The sequence below is a fragment of the Phlebotomus papatasi genome, chromosome 3 (assembly GCF_024763615.1).
Source record: "Phlebotomus papatasi isolate M1 chromosome 3, Ppap_2.1, whole genome shotgun sequence".
Taxonomy (NCBI): domain Eukaryota; kingdom Metazoa; phylum Arthropoda; class Insecta; order Diptera; family Psychodidae; genus Phlebotomus; species Phlebotomus papatasi.
The window spans coordinates 41,565,342-41,585,333 of NC_077224.1; the positions used below are offsets into that span (position 1 = coordinate 41,565,342).

A 19,992-nucleotide genomic window follows, 5' to 3' on the forward strand; every position below is an offset into this window, starting at 1 on the left:
TGTCTCTTTCTGCCAAATGAAATTTAAAATTGAAATTGAAAATGAAATTTTAATTTCCATTTGACAGAAAGAGACAGCTATATCTGATATCAATTTGAAAGAGTAAGAGAGGTAAAATTTCAATCGATTGAATTTCATTAAATTGAAAAGGTGTGCCAACGCCATAATTTTTGAAATGTCTCTAAATGTATGCAAAATTTTTTCAGCCGGTAAATTTGAAATACATTTCTTATGGGTCCGGCACACCTTTTAGATCAGGAAAATTTCATGAAGTCGAAATTTGAATCCCTTTCTGACACGTTTTGCATATGTCTATCTCATTCTCTCGCATTCTTCTTCTTTCAAACGTCACAGCAAGTTCAATTTAGCTCAGTCGAATTTGTAGTATTAAAGAATTTCATAATTTTTTAATCAAAAATATCTAAGCTCAGGAATTAATTGAGGTCCTACAAAAAATATCTTACATTTGGACATCCTTATAGTTTTTAATCATCCACAAGAATAGGATTTTTATCAGTTCTGAATAATTAAAAATAAAACATTGTTTTTCACAGAACATTCATATGCTGCTTTGGGTACTCAGAGTCCCAAAAAAGACGAAAGAGTTAAAAGGTGTGACGGAGCCATTATGAACCGTTGGCGCTGAAAATAGGCTGAAAAATTGGCGCCGAAAATATCTTGCATAGGGGAATGTAGGCAGGCTTCGCACGTGTGTGCTTTCAAACGATGTGAATTTTCTCTTTATTTCCAAAGAGTTGGTTCCAAATTTCTTAGCCATAAGTTAAGCAATTATGAACCTTATCTTCATTGTAAAAATAGGCAGCCAAGCCCTTCTTTCCTAGGTGCTAGGATCACAAATAGAAAATTGGCCCAAAATGGGTAATTTTAATGGCACATATTTCATTTGATTTCTCATATTTAAACTCATTTCTAAAAAAAATCACTTACACAGTGGATGAAGAGTATACTTGAGATGATATTTACGTAACAATTTTTTGCATCGGAGGGAAATTATTTTAACAGTGGCGAAAAATTCGCAAGTACTACACTGTGTGTGGTTTCAAACACTGAATGTGTGAGCATTCGCATATGCATCCGGCAACTTCAGATTGAAAACCAGAACTTCACTAAAGCCTCATAAGCCACAGGGAGACAATCCTGGACATTTCCTCTTCGACAGGCGTGTAGTTTCCTGCCCATCTCCATGAGACGACGTTTATTCACAGTGTGAACCGTGTGAACATGCTCACCATTAGCCTGGGACTCAATGTCACTAACTAAACTGCTACCATGCTAAAGGATATCGAAAAAATTATGAGCCACTTTGAACATTTGCAATAAGAATTAGGAAAACCAAACATTTTACTCACAAAGCGAGTGTTACTCGAACACTCTGAAAAACACAGAAGCTTATCACCTTTCTTAATATAATTTATGCAACCTTTAGGAAAACAAAACAATATTAACATAACCTCTACAATGTTCCGGCGATTCCAGCTGACCAGACGATTAATTTTGACAGTTTAGTCGATTTTCGATATTTATTTGGAAGAAAAAACAGTGCTCCAGAAAATGTGGAAAAAAGTGTTTTAAAGATCTTCTTTTAGTGCAGTGATAGTTTCCGCGGGTTCACGGGGGTACAGTATAACCGTAGGAAAATAATTCTTAATTGTGGATAAAATTTATTTCGAGAAAAAAAGCAATGACGAGCCCAAACCCCCCATCGTGTGAACGCTGGCCCCGGGGGCAAGAATCGCACAAATCGTCATATTTTTTTCATTTTCCTGTCCAGGAAAAACCAACAATTCTGTGATAGTGGACTAGGCATGCATAGAAACCTAAAGGATCACAGATTTTTTTGGTGTAGTGCAATTTATTGACCATTTTACAGTTTAGTCAGAAAAAAATCCTGAATATGAAGCACGAAAAAACGTGCGAAGGCTGCCTACATTCCCCTACATTACGGCGTTTCTATAACTTATCCCAGATATCTCCCGCAGATATGTAATTTTACTGAGACACTGGAGTTAATTCGCTGGCTTTTTCCAGTCCTGAAAAATTCTTTCAACCCGGAACTCTGTAGTTTGAGTACAGAAGATTAAGAAAACGAAAAAAAATATCATAGAAATCGGTTAATAATTAGAGTAAATACCCTAATTTAAAATTATTTCCAGGCTTTAACTTTGACAGAAGATTCAACACTTTAAGTTCAATTTTTTTTTCTGAAGAGAATTACATAAATTTGCTCCTTGACTCTTCTAGAATGTTACTGTTTAGTGAAAATTCTTTAGATATAATTTGAAAACTTCTTAAATACAAAAAAATACGCGAGTGTAAAATGCTTCTATTGGAAACAAATTAATCCAAATGGAGACAAGGGAAAGTTTCTAATTGGAGACAAACAGTGTAAGTGAAACCGCGACGAAAGGCTTCCTTCTTCTTCTTCTTCTGTTTTATGTAAGGCTGTCGGACTCACTCGGGTCCATATAGCCACTTTTGTTCACTTAGTTCAAATTTAGGTTTTCCGTTATCCCATGTACTTCACTAATTTCACTATTTTATTTGTATTTTTAATTTATTTGTCTCTTGTTTATTATCACTCTTTTTTTTATATCACTTATTATTATTATATCACTTATTGTTGTTATACGATCACAGTTTTTGAATTATTATATGCTCACTTTTATTTCTTTGATATATTTGTAGATCTCTTTATATGTTTTTTCATTTGCTATTTTAAGAATATTTTTTATGCTCACTTTTTCATTATTAATGCACTTATAGTTTTCTCTTATCTTATTAAATTTTCTGCATTGGATCACTATGTGATTTATATCTTCCACGGTTTCGCACTTATCGCATAATTCTGTGTCCTCTTTTTTTATTAGTTTTAGGAACTTTTTGTCACAGCAATGTCCACTTCTAATCCTTTGGATTATTTTTATTTGATCACTTCTTAAATTAATATTTTTGAACCATAGTTTTTTTTCTAATATTCCCTGTCTGATGTCATGGTTGAATTTTCCTTTAGTTTCACAATTTTTTTTCCACAAATTTGTCCATTTTTTCCACATAAATTCTTTTCTTGTTCTGTCCACCTCTTTTCTACTTAAGCTACATTCGATGCATATCCCATCCTTCGTTGCTTCCTTAGCTGCTTTGTCAGCTCTCTCGTTTCCTTTAATATTTATATGCCCAGGGATCCATTGTATGGTAACTTTTGTATTTTTATTAGCGCTCACTATTTCTTTAATTTTGTTTTCGTATATTTTTTTACTCTCTTTTAAAAGTGATAAACATGCGCTCTTGGAGTCTGTTAATATGACTATCTCTTCCGCCTTTTTTGCAACACTGAGTTTGATTGCAATAAATATTGCGATGAGTTCTGTTTCTTTGATCGATATTTTTTGTTTTATTTTGCACTTTAACACTTCTTCCGTTTTTTCGAAAAATATTCCAATTCCTGTGTCTTCGTCAATGATGGATCCATCCGTGAATATTCGCTCTTGATCCTTATATTGGTTTATAGTTTCATATGCGTAAGCTCTCAATTCTTCTATGCTAGTATCCTTTTTATTGCTCACTTTATTAACTAACTCTTCTTTGATTGTTAGGTTGTCTGGCATTCTTTCACTCTTTCTGTCCCTTGCGATGTCTTGTATGTATTCATGCGATCTCATAATTTCTAATGTTGTTCTTGTCTCGGGGATTCGAAGGTCCATCATTTTCTTTTTAGCTATATATCTAGCTGTAGTATTTTCAAGTTCCATTGCTATAGGTAATTCTGCGCTCTCTGCTAGTATCGTGTTTACTGGCGTCGACTTGACAAAACCAAGGATTGTTCTTAGTGCCTGGTTCGCGATTATCTGCAGTTGGTTGCCTAACTTTTCTTCTGGTACTGCATATTGTATTACTGGTGCTCCATAGATTATTCTCGATTTAACCAGTGCATTGTATACTTCCAACATTCTTTTAGGATGCGCTCCCCCATTCATGTTACTAAATATCTTTAACAGGTTTAGATACGGTTTACATTCTTCCTTAATTTTTCTTATATGAGCCTTGAAATTTAGTCTTTTATCTATAATAACTCCTAATATCTTTTGTACATTAACTTTTTCTATAGCTCTCTCATTGATTTTAATTTCTATGTTATCATTATCTTTAAAGTTCCCAAAAATCATATAATTACATTTTGCTGTGTTTATTTCTAATTTGAGTTTGTCAATTATCTTTGTAAATTCTTCTAAGTAAAATTTCGCATTACTTATTAGTTCTTCATCATTCCTCCCTGCTATTAGTAAGGTGATATCATCTGCGAATTGCATTACTTTACAATGTTCTGAATTTAACTTGTGCACCTTGGTAGTATATAAGTTGAAAAGCAAGGGACTCAATTTACTACCTTGAGGTAATCCAGAATTTGTATTAATAAATTCTGTGTATTCGTTCCCTACTATGTGTACTTTCCTGTTTAATAGGAATTGTTTTATCCAGTTTGTGTATTCTGGCGGAAAATTCATTTTTTTTAATGTTCTTATTAGTATTCTAGTATCTACTCTGTCAAATGCTTTACTTAGATCTGTAGCTATAGAAATTGTCTTCATATTTTTACTTCTATTCTTGTTAACAAATTCCACTAGGTTTAACAAATAGTCATTTACTCCTGTATTAGGTGAGATTCTTAACAATCTCACCTACTATAATCCTAACAAAATTTCATGTCGTCCGATCGACCTCAAACTTGGCCAAAATGTGTTTCGCCACTTCCTGATCACGAATATATATGTGGCTATTTTACGTTCCCGGCCGGCCGGCCGGCTGGCCGGCCGGCCGGCCGGCCGGCCGCTCTTTGGAGCTTAATAGCTCCTAAACTAAAAAAGATATCGACTTGCGGTTTTCGGCAAAGGTTATATATCGGGTGAAAATTGCAACTTTGTGCATTGACCCCCCACCCCCCACCCCTCCTTCCGCCATTTTGAAGACCCCCCTTTTTTTGTTTTCTCAATAGCTCCGCCCCTATGGCATCGAGCGGGCTCAAATTTTAGTATGTTATAGCTGGGCCTTAGAGCTTTCCATCAATACCAAACTTAAGGTCCCCCGACCCCCCTGACCCGAGCTATAAGGGTCCAAAAAAAATTTCTTAAAATGGCCATAACTCCGGTTCTAATCGTCAGAATTTAAAAAGTGAGGGCTTTTTGGAAAGCTCTCGTGAAATACCACTTCCCCTTCTAACATCGCAAGTTCATAAAACCACCGCTAGGGGCGCTATTATTAAAAAGAAAATTTTTAAATCTTATAAGTTAAATAACTCAAAAATTTCATTGTGCATCGGGCTGAAATTTTAGTATGTTGTAGCCGTTGATTATACCTATCAAACAAAAAAAACCTTAAGTCGATCTAAAACCCCTGACCCGAGCTATAAGGGGTCAAAGTTCGAACATTGACCGGCCTCTATCTCCGGTTCTAACTAACATAGCGACCTAAATTTTACCTTTTTGGTTTCGTCTCAATGAGCACTTTCAGATGGAAGTTCAAAAAGTCACCACAGGTGGCGCTGTGATAGCGTCAAAATTCATCGAAATTCAAAGTCACTTTTCTCAAAAACGGCATTGTGCAAGTTAATGAAATTTTAGTATGTTGTAGTCCAGTCTAGGACGTTTCCAAAATGGTGCGTATGCGCGCTGTGGTTTCAATAGAACCGGAGATATGAGGGGTCAAAGTTCACGAAATTCAAAAAATCATATCTCCGGTTCTATGTGACCGATTTTGATGAATGAGGGCTTAAACGAAAGATCTCACTAAATGCTACAACTTTCTAGAACATTTGAACTTCGTGGGACCAACACCAGGGGCGCCACAGTCAAAAAACGAATTTCAATATCACATAACCTCAATTATCTCGACTGTCGCTGAACCGATTTTGATGATTACTTCGACATAATTGTAGAGGACATTTGTCTCTACATTTCGTCCATACATCATTTTCCGGTCATACTACGCTATCACTCCGATTTTGCCGTTTAAGTGTGAAAAAATTGATTTTTCCAATAATAACGCTTTGAAATCACTCAGATGCCAATTTGACTGCCTCTACTCCACCGAGACACTTAAAATAGGGGTTTAAATGGAAAGTCCCGCAAAATACAACAATTCTTTGATATAGTTGAAGTTCAACAAATGACTACTTGGGGAACTCTGGATGAAAAAACGAGTTAAGAAACAAAAAACCTCGCGTATCTTGGCTTCTGAGTAATCGATGAGTTCAAGTTCTACGGCAAAATTATAGAGAACATTCTGGTCCACATTTCACTCATATAACACTTTTGTGCCAGTTCATCCAAATCCTTGATATTTTGGTTTAAATACAAAATTTGTATAATTTCACGAATTTGATTCAAGATAACTGAATGGCGTCTCCCAACTTCAGCTCCAAATCGAATTTGCATGCACTCCGAGTTAGCTCACGTTAAGAATCTCACCTACATAAGCCGGTTAGGATTATCTGTCCCTTTTTCCTAAATCCATACACATTATCATGTAGCAGTTTCTTATCGTTCACAAATTTTTCAATTTTCTTTTTTAGTATCGCATGGAATAGTTTTGCTATATTGTTGATTAAAGATATAGGTCTAAAGTTCTCAATACAAGTATGGTCTTTAAAAGGCTTTGGTATAGGTACTACTTTAATTTTTTTCCAATTTTCAGGTAGCTTTTGACTTCTCCATAGATCATTGAAACTTTTAACTATACTCTCTAGAATTTCTTTGGGCATTAGCTTTAGAATCTTGTTAGATATTTTGTTAATTCCCGGTGCGTTATCTTTACTACTTTTGATTGTATCTATTATTTCATTTAGATCACAGAATTCTTCAGTAACAATAATTTCATTGTGTACGTTATAATCCACTTCATTTTCTGCTTTAAAATTCTTTTCCAAAAATTCTTTTCCTTTTTCTCTTACTTCAAATAGGTTATTTCTTTTCTTGGATCTTTTTTTGTTGAATTTATTAATATTTTCCCATAACTGTCTGGCGGGCATGGACAGATCTAAATTTTGTACAAACTTATCCCATGCCTGTCTTTTCGCTTTTCTTATTTCGATTTTGAGTTTACAAGATACTTTTTTGAGTTCATTTCGTGTGAAAGTGTTCTTAGTTTTATTATAAATTTTCTTTTTTCCTTTTTTTATTTTCCAAAGTTTTTCAATAGTTTCATTCCACCATGCTTTCGGTTTGTACTTGTTATTACTTTCATCTATTACTATAGTGCTCTCTTCTATTATATTCTCTAGGATTTTCTCAACGGTTGCTATATCATGAATTTCTTCTGAATTTATTTTTTTGATTTTTTCTTCTATTTTTTTATAATTAATTTTGTTCCTTACTTTTTTATATCCTACAAATTCATTTGATATTATTTCTATTTTTATTGGGTAGTGATCGGTAATTAAATTCTCTTTATCTACGCTCCAAAATGTATTAGTTAAAAGGTCTTGAGATACAAAAGTTAAATCTATGGCTGAATTTATATCTCTTTGTAAATTTAGGTATGTGCTTTCTCCGTTATTTAGACAAGTAAAATTCGAGTCTAATATTAAATCTGATACTATTTTTCCTCTTCTATCGTTTTTTGATTTGTTCTCCCATAATTCATTATGTGCATTGAAATCTCCCCCTATAATCACATTACATTTCCTATCATACTTAATTATTAGTTTCACTAGATTTTCTTCTACTGTTTTTGGGGTTCTCTCAGGACTTATATAGCAAGATATTATGTTTAAAGTCTTGTTCTCAAAATTCACACTCACCTCACATGTCTCTATGGGAAAACAGTCCGTGTTGTCTAATCTCTTAACATTGTAGTTGTCTCTAACTAAAATTCCAGTTCCTCCATGTCCTTCATCCCTTGGATTTAAAAATACTGAGTAGCCTGAGATCTTAATTTTTTCATCACTTTTAGTCCATATTTCACTTAAAATCGCTATATCTGCTTTAATTTCATTTAGGTAGTGTTCTAAAATGTCCTTATTATGACGCAAACTTCTTATATTTATTTGCACTAAAATCATCATTACTTCTTCTTTGTTATTTTTTTCACGCGATTTCCACTGGTTTTTTTGACTTCCTTCTTTGCCTTGGCAGCATTTCTTGTTGTAACTCCGTACTGTTCAGCAGACCGTGGCTGTTCTTCTGTTTCCTTCTCCAGAGTGTTGTCAAGAAATTCTTCGGATGTTGCAAAACCTTCGAACTCAGAGGAGTTTGATATATTTGCATCAGTATTGTCTGCCTTGTCCTCCCTTTCAGTTTCCTGCTCTTCTGTATCAGTTCTTGCATCTTCCGGATTTAGAGATTGCATGCTCTCAATTTGTTGCTCCTCGCCTTCTTCCCTCACTATATCTATGCGCTCAGAAGTTTGCATTGCACCTTGATTGTCGTTGTGGTCAGTCTTTTCATTTTGTTCTCTGTTGATGCTATTTGGGTTGTGCTCTGGTTCTTGTCCCTGGCTTGTCGTGTCGTTTGCTGTTGTATTTGAATAACTTTTCTCATTTTTCTGTTCCATGTACATGTATTTTGCCATTCTGTGGGTGATTCTCTCCCTCACACTGATTCTCTGGATTATCATCTCCTCCTGGTAAATCGGGCATTGTGTGGATGACGCGAAGTGCCCGTTTCCGCAGTTTGCACACTTGATTGGACCGATGCATCTCTCACTATGTCCGGGTTCCCCACATCGAAAGCACCTTGCGATCCCTCTGCATCCCGAGCCTTTGTGCCCAAATTTCTGACATTTAAAGCATCGGAGAGGGTTCGGGATGAATTCTCGGGTTGGTAGGTTAAGATATCCTACTTTTATATGAGATGGTCTCTCCGGTGTGTTGAAGGTTAACAGGAAGAGTGGGGTTGCCTCCATTTCTTCCTGGTTCTCCGACCCTTGCACATTATCTGTTCTATTTTGTATTGGCGCTCTCTTTTTCTTGATGTTCTCAATTTCCACTACTCCCTGGCTCGCAAGTTTTTCAAGCAGCTCTTTTTTGTCCCAATATATCATGTACTCATCTCTAACCAGAGCCTTACATTGATTCCATGCTCCATATTCTTCTATTTTCACTGTCATGTTCCCAATTTTTGTAATTTTTTTAAGTTCCTCAGCTTGCTGAGCTGTTTTGGCAGTGATCAAGATGCTCCCGTTTTCTCTACGAACGATTTTTTCCACCTCTCCTACATGATTAAATGCTTCCTCTACCAGATATGGAGGCGCTCGTGCCAACGACTCTCCTTCTACGGACTTTGCCATCAAATATTTCCTTCCTCTTTTGATTACTTCATGCTCCCAGTTCGCTGCTCCTTCTAATTCTCTTCCGATATCCTCTGGCTGGCCCCACATCGGAAAGTTTGCAACATTTCTCGCCGGTGGGGGCTTTTGCTGCCTGCTCTTGAATGGATTCATAGGGACGCCGTCGTTTTTAACCTCAATTTCACTTCTTCTGATTGCTTTTTCCCTCTGAATCAAATTTCTTTGCGTAGTTTCTATTATAATTTAATCCTTCTATTTCAAAATGCGATTTGGACGTTCAATTTGAATTTTACAGCTCTAATTTTTATCCGTATATCAATTTTCCTTACGCTCTGAATTTCATAAGCACTCACCGTATCCCACGTGTTTTTGTTATTGGAAAGGCTTCCAAAACCTTGTTGAATTGAGCTTGATGGATGGGGTGGAGTTTCAATCTAAATAGAGCTCCATCCGTCTTTATTAGAAAGGTCCGACCTCAGCTACAATATACTAAAATTTATAGTACACGCATCGCATAATATTTTAAATATTCGACATCAAATTTTCGAAAATCGGACCTTCGATTAATTCGGATGAATTTGGGGTGTCATAAAAGGGTTGTAGTACTCTACGAGAGCTTTCCAAAACACCAATTTTTTTTCTAATTCTGACAAATACAACCGGATATGGCCATTTGAAAATTAATTTTTGTTACCTTCCATAACTTTTATAGCTTTTGGGTCAGGGGGAGACTTAACTTTCTCTTTAAACGAAAGTTCTTAGACCCAGCTACTAAAATTTGAGATTGATTTTGTAAGGGGCTGAGTGGGCTGATTTATTGAGATAACGGAGGTAACAAAATATCATTTAAAATTTTCTTTATAGAAAATAATCATAGTTTAATGTAGGGAAAATCTTTCAGTCTTCGTACACAATTTTGCTTTGAACACGTATTCCAATGAATCTGATACAAATTTCATATTAATTAAATCATGGAAAAAATATTCAATTCAATATATTTCTCCTCAATTAGTGCTTGGTTGCGGCTGCCGCCGACTTATCACGTCGAAGTCAGAGTATGTGCGAAGCTTAAAGACTTCCCCTAAAAAGAACACGCGATCGCCTGGCATTCCTAATAGAAATTGCGTTTCTTTTTTGTGATCAAGAGCACCAGAATAGATGTTAAAGAAATTAATAAAGTGAGGCAATTGTCTTGAGACAAGCAGAAATTGATAGTTCCTGCACAAACTGATCTTCTGTCAGGAGGGTCAGGAGCATCAGCATTTCACTGACCGAAACTCAGAAATAAAGACGTCATTCTATTTAACTCACGAGAATAATTGTATAAAACTCACCAATTCCATAATATATGTCCAATTGCTTCACTGTATCTTCGTAATTGGTGATCTTGAGGAACTGATCCAAGTTTATGTCGTCAATACTTCCCATCCGAACTGGATTTGGTTTGCTGTGAAGAAAACTCAATTTTCAATCGCCATATCGCAAAAATAGTAGTACAACTTACTCCGGGATATTTTGTTTCTGCATCTCTCGCATTCCTCTGGCCAGAAAGACTCTACGAAGGTGAGAAAAACAGGAAATTTTGCCACTTTCCACTTGTTTTCTTTTTACCTTTTTGACCTCTGCTGCTGGCGAATTGCGGCGAATCACCCTGTAAGTATCTCGAGAGCATGAGGAGTATTCCATAGATATTTCTACTGTCGGGTAGGGAGAAGTCCAAAAATTCTCCACTTGAGGAAAAACGATGGGATGATTCTTGTCATGCCTGTCATATACACAATGGTGTCTCTCTAAAAAAAAAACTCTCCGCGAAAAAGTTAATTTGAGGAAAAGCTGTGTGGAAATTTGTAATTCAAGTTGAGCTCGAGATGGCTGCTGTGAATGATTGTTTTTCCATTGGCAGTACAGTTGTGTGCACGACGTGTTTTAATCAAAATATTGAGGGTGAAGTCTTGGCGTTCGACCAGAGTACCAAGATCTTGATTTTGAGTATCCTTTTACACTGAACTTCTCCCCAAAAGGGGCCTTGGAGGGCTAGTGCCTTCGAGATTGTGCTAATTTGACCTCTTTTCAGCCAAACTTAGTCGTTAGAGAAGCCCCAGGAGGGCACAAAAAAGTTCTGAAGACGTTTTCAAAGCATCGAAGATGTCGTGGGGAGCTCAAACTTGTGATGAGCCCTTAAGAACTTACAACACGTGTGATTCATTCTGTAATTTATCGGTGTTTTAGATGTATTTTAATTTCTCTATTTGATTAGAGTTAGGAGAGAAGATTGATTATGTCCATCATGTTTATAATTGTTGCAATCCTCAATCCTTGAAGATCAAATCACTAGATCACTTCCAGGAAATAATGAAAAATTCCATTTGTGTGCATAATTTTATAAATTCCACCTATTCCTGGATTTTGATATTAACAATATCTCAAAACTTAGTTCAATGCTTAAAATTTTAACAAAAAAAAATTTATTAAGTAGATTGCAATATCAGTGAATTTCCAAGGAGAATCACAATCGTGGAGAGAGTGTAGATGGCTGTGGCAGAGAATTTTCTTAATTGTTTTTTAGGTTATGCATTTTTCCATTTTGCAAAAAGAAATACGGTGAATTTTCCTTAATTGCAAACATAATCAGAATGTCCAGCAGCGAGTGGTACTGTGAAGCAGCACGATGTCTTTATGGTGAATCTGAACTTGTGCGGAGATGTGCAAGTGAAGAAGGAAGTTAGTACAAAACCTGATCCTCCACAGTCACTTAATCTTCAACGAGTAAGTTTACAATCCCCCTAAAGATTGTATATTTGCAAATATTTCCTGATCAATTTGATATTTTCTGCAGTTGACCACTCGATTGAGGAATACTCTGGAGCAGAAGAAGCGACTGGTGACAGCTCTGGCAGCTGGTGTGAGTCCCGATGGTCAGAAACTCTTCATAGCGATTTCAAAGACAATTGATCAGGTTACGTGGTCCGGTCCCAATATAATTGTCTTCAATGATGTTACTATATCACCTCCATACAAAGTAGACAATGTCGCCGGGAATCCAGACTCCAAGCAACTGACTTATGTGAAGAAAATCGTGAGTATCCCGCTTTCACTCTCACCTTCCCTTACAGTCACTGGTCAAAAAGTTATACGCAGTAGTCCTGTTTCTTCAATGGATCAGGATATCACTTAAGTCACTGAACTGAAATATCTCGAGGAATCTTTAATTTTTAGAGTATTTGAGATTAATCCAGGCAAAAATTAACGTCGTTGAACCTTCCTGTTAATGTGTGAATTAGTAAGAGTAGAACAAGCTTTCTGTTTACACGATTTTTTTTCAAGAATTCCTTTATGTTTTCTTTGTCAAATTTCTAATCTAAACAAAAAGCAACTGTGGGGGTTAGGTTGGTTCGTAGGCATGGTTCGCACAGAGTAAACCTTCAAACAACGTAAATTTTCTCCTTGTTTGCAAAGAGCTAGTTCGTCATTTCTTAGCCATAAGATAGATAATTATTAACCTCATGAGACGAGATGAGAAATGCTGAGTCAGCTCTTTGCAAACAAATAGAAAATTCACATCGTTTGAAGGTTCACTCTGTGCGAACCATGCCTACATTCCTCTATTCCTAATTAATATTAACAGTGAATAGTCTCCTAAAAGGGGTGGCCTTCATTTAAGAAATGCTCAAACTTGCAACTTTGATGCTATATCTCAAAAATACTTCCACATTATTTACCCTTTACCAAATATCTTAAGACTAACAGAATTGATTTTTTAGGAGAAAAATATCGTTTATGAATCGCTTCAATACCGCTTCATAACCGATTGGAATCGGTTCAGACTTCTTATAAATTCCAAGACCTTTCCAAAGAGCCCAAAAATGATACCATTGGGTTAAAAATACGCTCTCTAGGGCCTTTAAAACCTTCAACCTTGAAAAATCGTTATTAGGAATAATTCAACGGTATCTTGTCTGTTTGGTATTTTGTAGCGCACTCAAAAGATCACCCAAAATATATATTAGGAGTATAATGCAATTTTTTCGAACAAAAATTATTTATCGCGGTTTAAATTGATTTATAATTAATTGGAATTGTTTCAGACCAATTAGGGATTTCAAAACCGTTCCAATGATCCCAAACTTACCCTAATCAGATAAGAAATGGGCTCTCTTTGGCCTCTATAACCTCAGACTTTAAATGAAATCGTCTCTATAAAAAAAATCTCGAAAGAAATTTAACTCTTTATGGGGGATTGGAACACAGGTGTCCCATAAAGAAAATATTTTTTTCTGACTACCTAAAATTATTTTTTTCTGTATGTTTGTACGTTTTTGCAAAATAGGAGGTTGAAGGAATGTAGGATATTTTTTGCAAGTCTCCATCTATGATGAAGATTAATTTTAATTATTTTTTATACTTCCAATTTTTTTTTAAGCAAAACCGTTTTGGAAAAAAGAAACCAAAATACTCAAACATCATATTTGTCATTAGGGTGAAAATTATCATTCATTGGTATTGTCAGAAAAATTACTTAATTTTTTAGGCTATTTTTGTCCCTATCGCTCATAGAGGAAAAAAATACACAGAATCAGACTCTATTGGACTTTCCAAGGTTAGATGTAAGACCTTTTACTGATTTTGTTTATTGGTTTAATTTTTATTGCTGATTTTCGGTCCGCGAAAACTGTCTCGTCGTTAAAGGGTTAAATATTGTTGTATGAGAAAATTTCACCATACCCAGTGGATTTTCCCATAACAATCTCAAAGACTTTCCAACTTGGGAATTTGAGTGGATGATGATGAATAATTTTTATTTTTTCCTCTGCAAACTAGTGCTTAGAGAAAATGTGAGTGGAATATCTTATGAAATTACCTTACAGGGCAATGCATATTTTCCATAAAGATCGCGAAAGATTCTTTGGGAATTTTCAATCTTGGAAAATTCTGTGTAAGAACGAAGGAATACCATTACGACAGGGGTCTCCTATTGACACTTTTGTCAAAATGTTGAAATTTATTTAATGTATCTAAGAAAATGAAAGAAGTACAATGTTTTTTTCGTAATCTACCTCTTTTTTTTATAAAGAGAGAGGTTCAAATTTCACTTATCCAAATGGTACTTATTAATGGGTATATCATGACAAGTTCTTAAGTGAAAATAGGTGATCATTTTAATCCTTTATTGTGAATTGTGAGTGTTTTTGAACAGACTACTGCTCGCTGTAAGAGTTTTGTGATCTTGTACAGAGAGGTAACTATCAGAAAGAGTGATACCCAACAGAAAAGGAACAGATAATCCTAACCGGCTTATGTAGGTGAGATTCTTAACGTGAGCTAACTCGGAGTGCATGCAAATTCGATTTAGAGCTGAAGTTGGGAGACGCCATTCAGTTATCTTGAATCAAATTCGTGAAATTATGCAAATTTTGTATTTAAACCAAAATATCAAGGATTTGGATGAACTGACAGAAAAGTGATATATGGGTGAAATGCAGACCAGAATGTTCTCTATAATTTTGCCGTAGAACTTGACCTCATCGATTACTCAGAAGCCAAGATAAGCGAGGTTTTTTGTTTCTTAACTCGTTTTTTCATCCAGAGTTCCCCAGGTAGTCATTTGTTGAACTTCAACTATATTAAAGAATTGTTGTCTTTTGTGGGACTTTCCATTTAAAACCCTATTTTAAGTGTCTCGGTGGAGTAGAGGCAGTCAAATTGGCATCTGAGTGATTTCAAAGCGTTATTATGGGAAAAATCAATTTTTTCACACTTAAACGGAAAAATCGGAGTGATAGCGTAGTCTGAGCGGAAAATGATGTATGGACGAAATGTAGAGACAAATGTGTTCTACAATTGTGTCGAAGTAATCATCAAAATCGGTTCAGCGACAGTCGAGATAATTGAGGTTATGTGATATTGAAATTGGTTTTTCGACTGTGGCGCCCCTGGTGTTGGTCCCACGAAGTTCAAATATTTTAGAAAGTTGTAGTATTTGGTGAGATCTTTCGTTTAAGCCCTCATTCATCAAAATCGGTCACATAGAACCGGAGATATGATTTTTTGAATTTCGTGAACTTTGACCCCTCATATCTCCGGTTCTGTTTTAACCACAGCGCACTTACGCACCATTTTGGAAACGTCCTAGACTGGACTACAACATACTAAAATTTCATTAACTTGCACAATGCCGTTTTTGAGAAAAGTGACTTTGAATTTCGATGAATTTTGACGTTATCACAGCGCCACCTGTGGTGACTTTTTGAACTTCCATCTGAAAGTGCTCATCGAGACGAAACCAAAAAGGTAAAATTTAGGTCGCTATGTTAGTTAGAACCGGAGATAGAGGCCGGTCAATGTTCGAACTTTGACCCCTTATAGCTCGGGTCAGGGGTTTTAGATCGACTTAAGGTTTTTTTTGTTTGATAGGTATAATCAACGGCTACAACATACTAAAATTTCAGCCCGATGCACAATGAAATTTTTGAGTTATTTAACTTATAAGATTTAAAAATTTTCTTTTTAATAATAGCGCCCCTAGCGGTGGTTTTATGGACTTGCGATGTTAGAAGGGGAGGTGGCATTTCACGAGAGCTTTCCAAAAAGCCCTCATTTTTTAAATTCTGATAATTAGTACCGGAGTTATGGCCATTTTAAGAAATTTTTTTTGGACCCTTATAGTTAGGGTCAGGGGGGTCGGGGGACCTTAAGTTTGGTATTGATGGAAAGCCCTAAGGCCCAGCTATAAAATACTAAAATTTGAGTCCGCTGAATGCCATAGGGGCGGAGCTATTGAGAAAACAAAAAAAGGGGGGTCTTCAAAATGGCGGAAGGAGGGGTGGGGGGTGGGGAGTCAATGCACCAAGTTGCAATTTTCACCCGATATATAACCTTTGCCGAAAACCGCAAGTCGATATCTTTTTTAGTTTAGGAGCTATTAAGCTCCAAAGAGCGGCCGGCCGGCCGGCCGGCCGGGAACGTAAAATAGCCACATATATATTCGTGATCAGGAAGTGCTGAAACACATTTTGGCCAAGTTTGAGGTCGATCGGACGACATGAAATTTTGTTAGGATTATAGTAGGCGAGATTGTTAAGAATCTCACCTAATAAATCCTGCTTCCACCTAGGTTTAAGGGGGTAAGCGGGTTTGAAGGCTTCAAAAAATCGATTTTTTTATTTGCTTATTAAAATAATAGGGTAAGTAAAGAACATTTTCTGAAAATCTCAAGTCAATCGGAGTAAAACTTTCGGATGTAGAGCATTTTTAGATATGCATTCCGTCCGCGCGCGTAAATGGTTGTAAAACTTTGTTTTTCTCAAAACATCATTTTCAAAATCGGTTGTCAAAATATCTAAAACCAAAACCCCTGAATCGATTTTTTTGAAACTTTGCACACTTCTAGATATAGTTGGCTCGTGCTTAACATTAGGGTTTTTAGAAATATTGATTTTGACGGATTTTATAGTATAAACATGTTAAAAAGTGACTAAAAATGATCATTTTTTCAAAAAAAGTTGTGCCAAAAATCGAAAAAAATTAAAAATGCCTTCTGTTAAGCGAGCCACTTTCATATCCTAAAAGAAAATACTAGTTTTATGGATTTAACCCTCTATCGTCTTATTCTTTAATATGCAAGAAAAGTAGTGAGATATGTTTTTCTAGGCTGTGGTCCAACAAACTCAAAAATACCATTTGTTCGTCATTATCTTTTTTAGTTGAGAAAAGGTGAAGATACCCTGAGGAGTATGATAAGCGTTTAGGTATCAAATTACTAAAATATTTTTAAATAAAAAATAAAAGTAAAATTAATTAATTCTAAATGTTTTTATGGATGAATCTGTCCTATGATTACTATAAAAAATATATATTTGTAGAAAAACTTTAGAATTCTTAATATTTATATTTAGCATTGACAAAACTGAAGTTGCGTCAATCGCTCTAATTTTTAACAAATAATTCACAGATCAGCTAGGAAAGTGTCACTTTCTTGTATATCTTGAAAGCACTATGAAATACATTGTTTATCTTCTGGCATTTTTCATGATCTTGGACATTTAAAGTCGGATTAGTGATCTCATCATCACAGCCAAAATCTGCTTCTTCGTATATTACGACCATATCCACGAATTCCAGCCATTTATCATTGGTCAATTCCAAGAATTTGACCTGACTACTCGCTGTGAGCTGTCTTTATGCCATTTTAATTGTTTTCTGAGAGAGAAATTATACAAAACAGCTATTTACTTTAACAGAACAATTAAATGAAAAAGCCAGTTATATTGAAATTTTTACATCTAACCACCCAAGAGGCTCCAGAGAGTATCTTCATTTTTTTCTCTTAAAACTCACAATTTCACTTCTTTATGGTTATCAAACTAAATATATGAAGCAGAATAACACAGCGTTTAGGAAATATAATATTTACTACACTCGGAGTACCTAAAGATGGTTTTTTGCACTTTGAAAACGAGAAATGTTGCACAAGGAATTTTGCTATTTTTTCCCTGACCTGTCACACTAAACTGGCCGTGGTGTCACATATAAGATTAATATTAATATTAAGAAAAGCCGAAAAGAGAGGTATATAGTATGCAAAATTTCAAATGGAAAATTACGTTTGTTAGAAAGAGTACACTCTAGTGGAGTAATACGATGAGTAACATATTACTGTTCGTATTAATTGTTTTCTAAATCGTATTACAAGCAATTCGAGAAATTTTCCATGCGTGCCAACTGTGATTCGGTCAGTTTTCGAGCGAAACACAAGAGAGAGGCAAGATAAAACAATTGCTATCATTTGTTGGCATTCTCGCAGTTCAAAAAGTATTAATATTAATATTAATTTTATATGTGACATGGTCATGAAGACGGCAACCAAACGAAAGATCAAAATGAATTCAAACCTTCAAAATAATGTTAGTAAGACTATGACTTAAGGTACTAAAGCCATTTTAAATAAATAAAACCTTTATTGCCTCAGTAAATGCGATTTTCGTAATGCTACTCTGGAGTGATTCAAAAGCAATAGAGGGTTAAGGACTAGGAGGTCCGAAAAATATTAATTTCGGATTATTTATCAAAGAAAATATAACTTTAGATTAGATGGATTATATGGGCTTCAGACCTAAGGCTCAGCCATATGACTTAACTGTTCTAATTTCTTATCAGTCACGATTTTTTTTGGAAAAATTTAATTTTGGATTGGATTATTAAAGACAAATGACCTATTAGGTTATCAAAAAGCAATAAAATTGCTTGTTATTTAGGATTTTGAGACCTTCGGGAACTGGGCTAAACCTCTAGTCTGAAGACAGTTTTATACCGGTGACCCAGTCTCAACAGCTTTCTTAAAATATCAATATATAGTAAGGTGGGATAACTGGATCGTTTTCCGAAGAGTGCTACTTAAACGCTTGTTTTTGGATTGATGAAATTCTTTTTTACTTCTTCTAAATCCATAGAATTATTCTCTGTTTCATTCAGAAACATAATATAAAAAAAATATCAAAAATATTAGAGAAAATTTACAAAATAATGATAATACTTAAATAAGTCAGCATGCACTAACTGGGTCGCCTTTTCACTAATTCACTTTTAATTAAACCTTTGGATTTAATATACTTTTTTCACAGGGAGAAAAACACAATAAATGTTTTCAATCAACTAGCTGTCATTAGCGAAAATATAACTGCTATAAAACTTTTAGTGAAGAAACCAGCTAGCACAAGATTGAAATGAGTCGATTGAACTCACTTATTTAATGGATAAAAATATTATCTTTGCTTTTTCTCAAACTTGAATAGTTATATTATGTTACTGTAGAGTGAGTATATTACGGAAATAAAAATAAAAATATTATTTTAAGTGGATTAGTCATAAACGATCCAGATAGCGAAGCGCCCGGATTAGCACACTTTACTGTAGTTGATTTCTGAATTTTATTGTTTATTATTAAATCTTCTAATTAGGTTAGGAAGGTCTATTCTCCATATTGGTAAGTTGTGATTTTGTCATAAATATTTATTACTTAAAAAAAAAAATAAATTCAAAAAGTGCGTCTAATTTTTGAACCAGTGACTGTCTTTTCTTGACCGCAAGTTTAATTTTTGTTTTGAAAAATAACTGAATGGATATCGTGTGTTGAAAGGTGGAAAAATACCTAACGGATTCAGCAGCCACATCATCAGCTACCAATAATCAAGGAATACCCGCAGTATCAGCAAATTAATTTAAATTATGATTTAAAGAATGAAAGAAGGAAGAAATTGAGAAGGAAAGAGGATAAGAGAATATATTTATATTGGAGCCACTGACAACAGATAAAAAAAAAACTAAATGATGAATTGGTCAAAAATTGTAAAAAAAAACTATTTGATTGCGTCAGTATCAATATCCTAAAATTTACCATTTTCACCCCTTTTTCATTTTCCCTAGAACAATCATTTTTATCCAATTTTCTTTGAAAGAATAAAGTATAAAAAAAAGAATCAAATTGTAGAAAGGAAAACAAAAAACCTTACCTATTTTCTTTGTCCTCTCCCAAAGTTTTTGGTAATACACAAATCCTCTTTGAAAATTTCTTTTAAATCGAAATTTCAACAAGCAAAAAATCGCGTTGATTCCTTGTGATTTTTTTTCTCAAACCTTTTTTTTCGTAAAGAAATTTCCATCAATAAATAATTTACCTTAAAAAAAAAGAAACATAAA

The 19,992-nt window shown here is 34.9% G+C and overlaps 2 protein-coding genes across 3 annotated transcripts in view; one reads left to right on the top strand and one right to left on the bottom strand.

Moving 5' to 3' along the window:
* LOC129805691 (probable phosphorylase b kinase regulatory subunit beta) overlaps window positions 1–10,951 on the bottom strand; it is a 43,077-nt gene extending 32,126 nt beyond the window's left edge. Inside the window, exons 1-2 of one of the 2 annotated variants that reach the window (XM_055853773.1) lie at window positions 10,805–10,951; window positions 10,635–10,747 (exon numbers count right to left, since the gene is read on the bottom strand). In XM_055853773.1, the coding sequence (XP_055709748.1) occupies window positions 10,635–10,747; window positions 10,805–10,836 (145 nt within the window). In that variant the 5' untranslated portion in view covers window positions 10,837–10,951. The remainder of the gene's footprint in view (window positions 1–10,634; window positions 10,748–10,804) is intronic. The other variant, XM_055853774.1, reaches the window with a different exon arrangement.
* Window positions 10,952–11,036: 85 nt separating this feature from the next.
* On the top strand, window positions 11,037–19,992 carry LOC129805731 (LSM12 homolog A). The gene is made up of 4 exons (XM_055853843.1): window positions 11,037–11,289; window positions 11,933–12,066; window positions 12,137–12,376; window positions 19,433–19,992. Exons 1-4 carry the CDS (start codon window positions 11,169–11,171, stop codon window positions 19,511–19,513), a joined length of 576 nt encoding a protein of 191 aa, XP_055709818.1. The 5' UTR covers window positions 11,037–11,168; the 3' UTR covers window positions 19,514–19,992.

Coding starts and splice junctions, on each gene's coding strand:
- LOC129805731 (XM_055853843.1), top strand. CDS start 11,169: ATGGCTGCTGTGAATGATTGTTTTTCCATTGGCAGTACAGTTGTGTGC. Junction 11,290..11,932: donor TACCAAGATCTTGATTTTGA/GTATCCTTTTAC, acceptor AAACATAATCAG/AATGTCCAGCAGCGAGTGGT. Junction 12,067..12,136: donor AGTCACTTAATCTTCAACGA/GTAAGTTTACAA, acceptor TATTTTCTGCAG/TTGACCACTCGATTGAGGAA.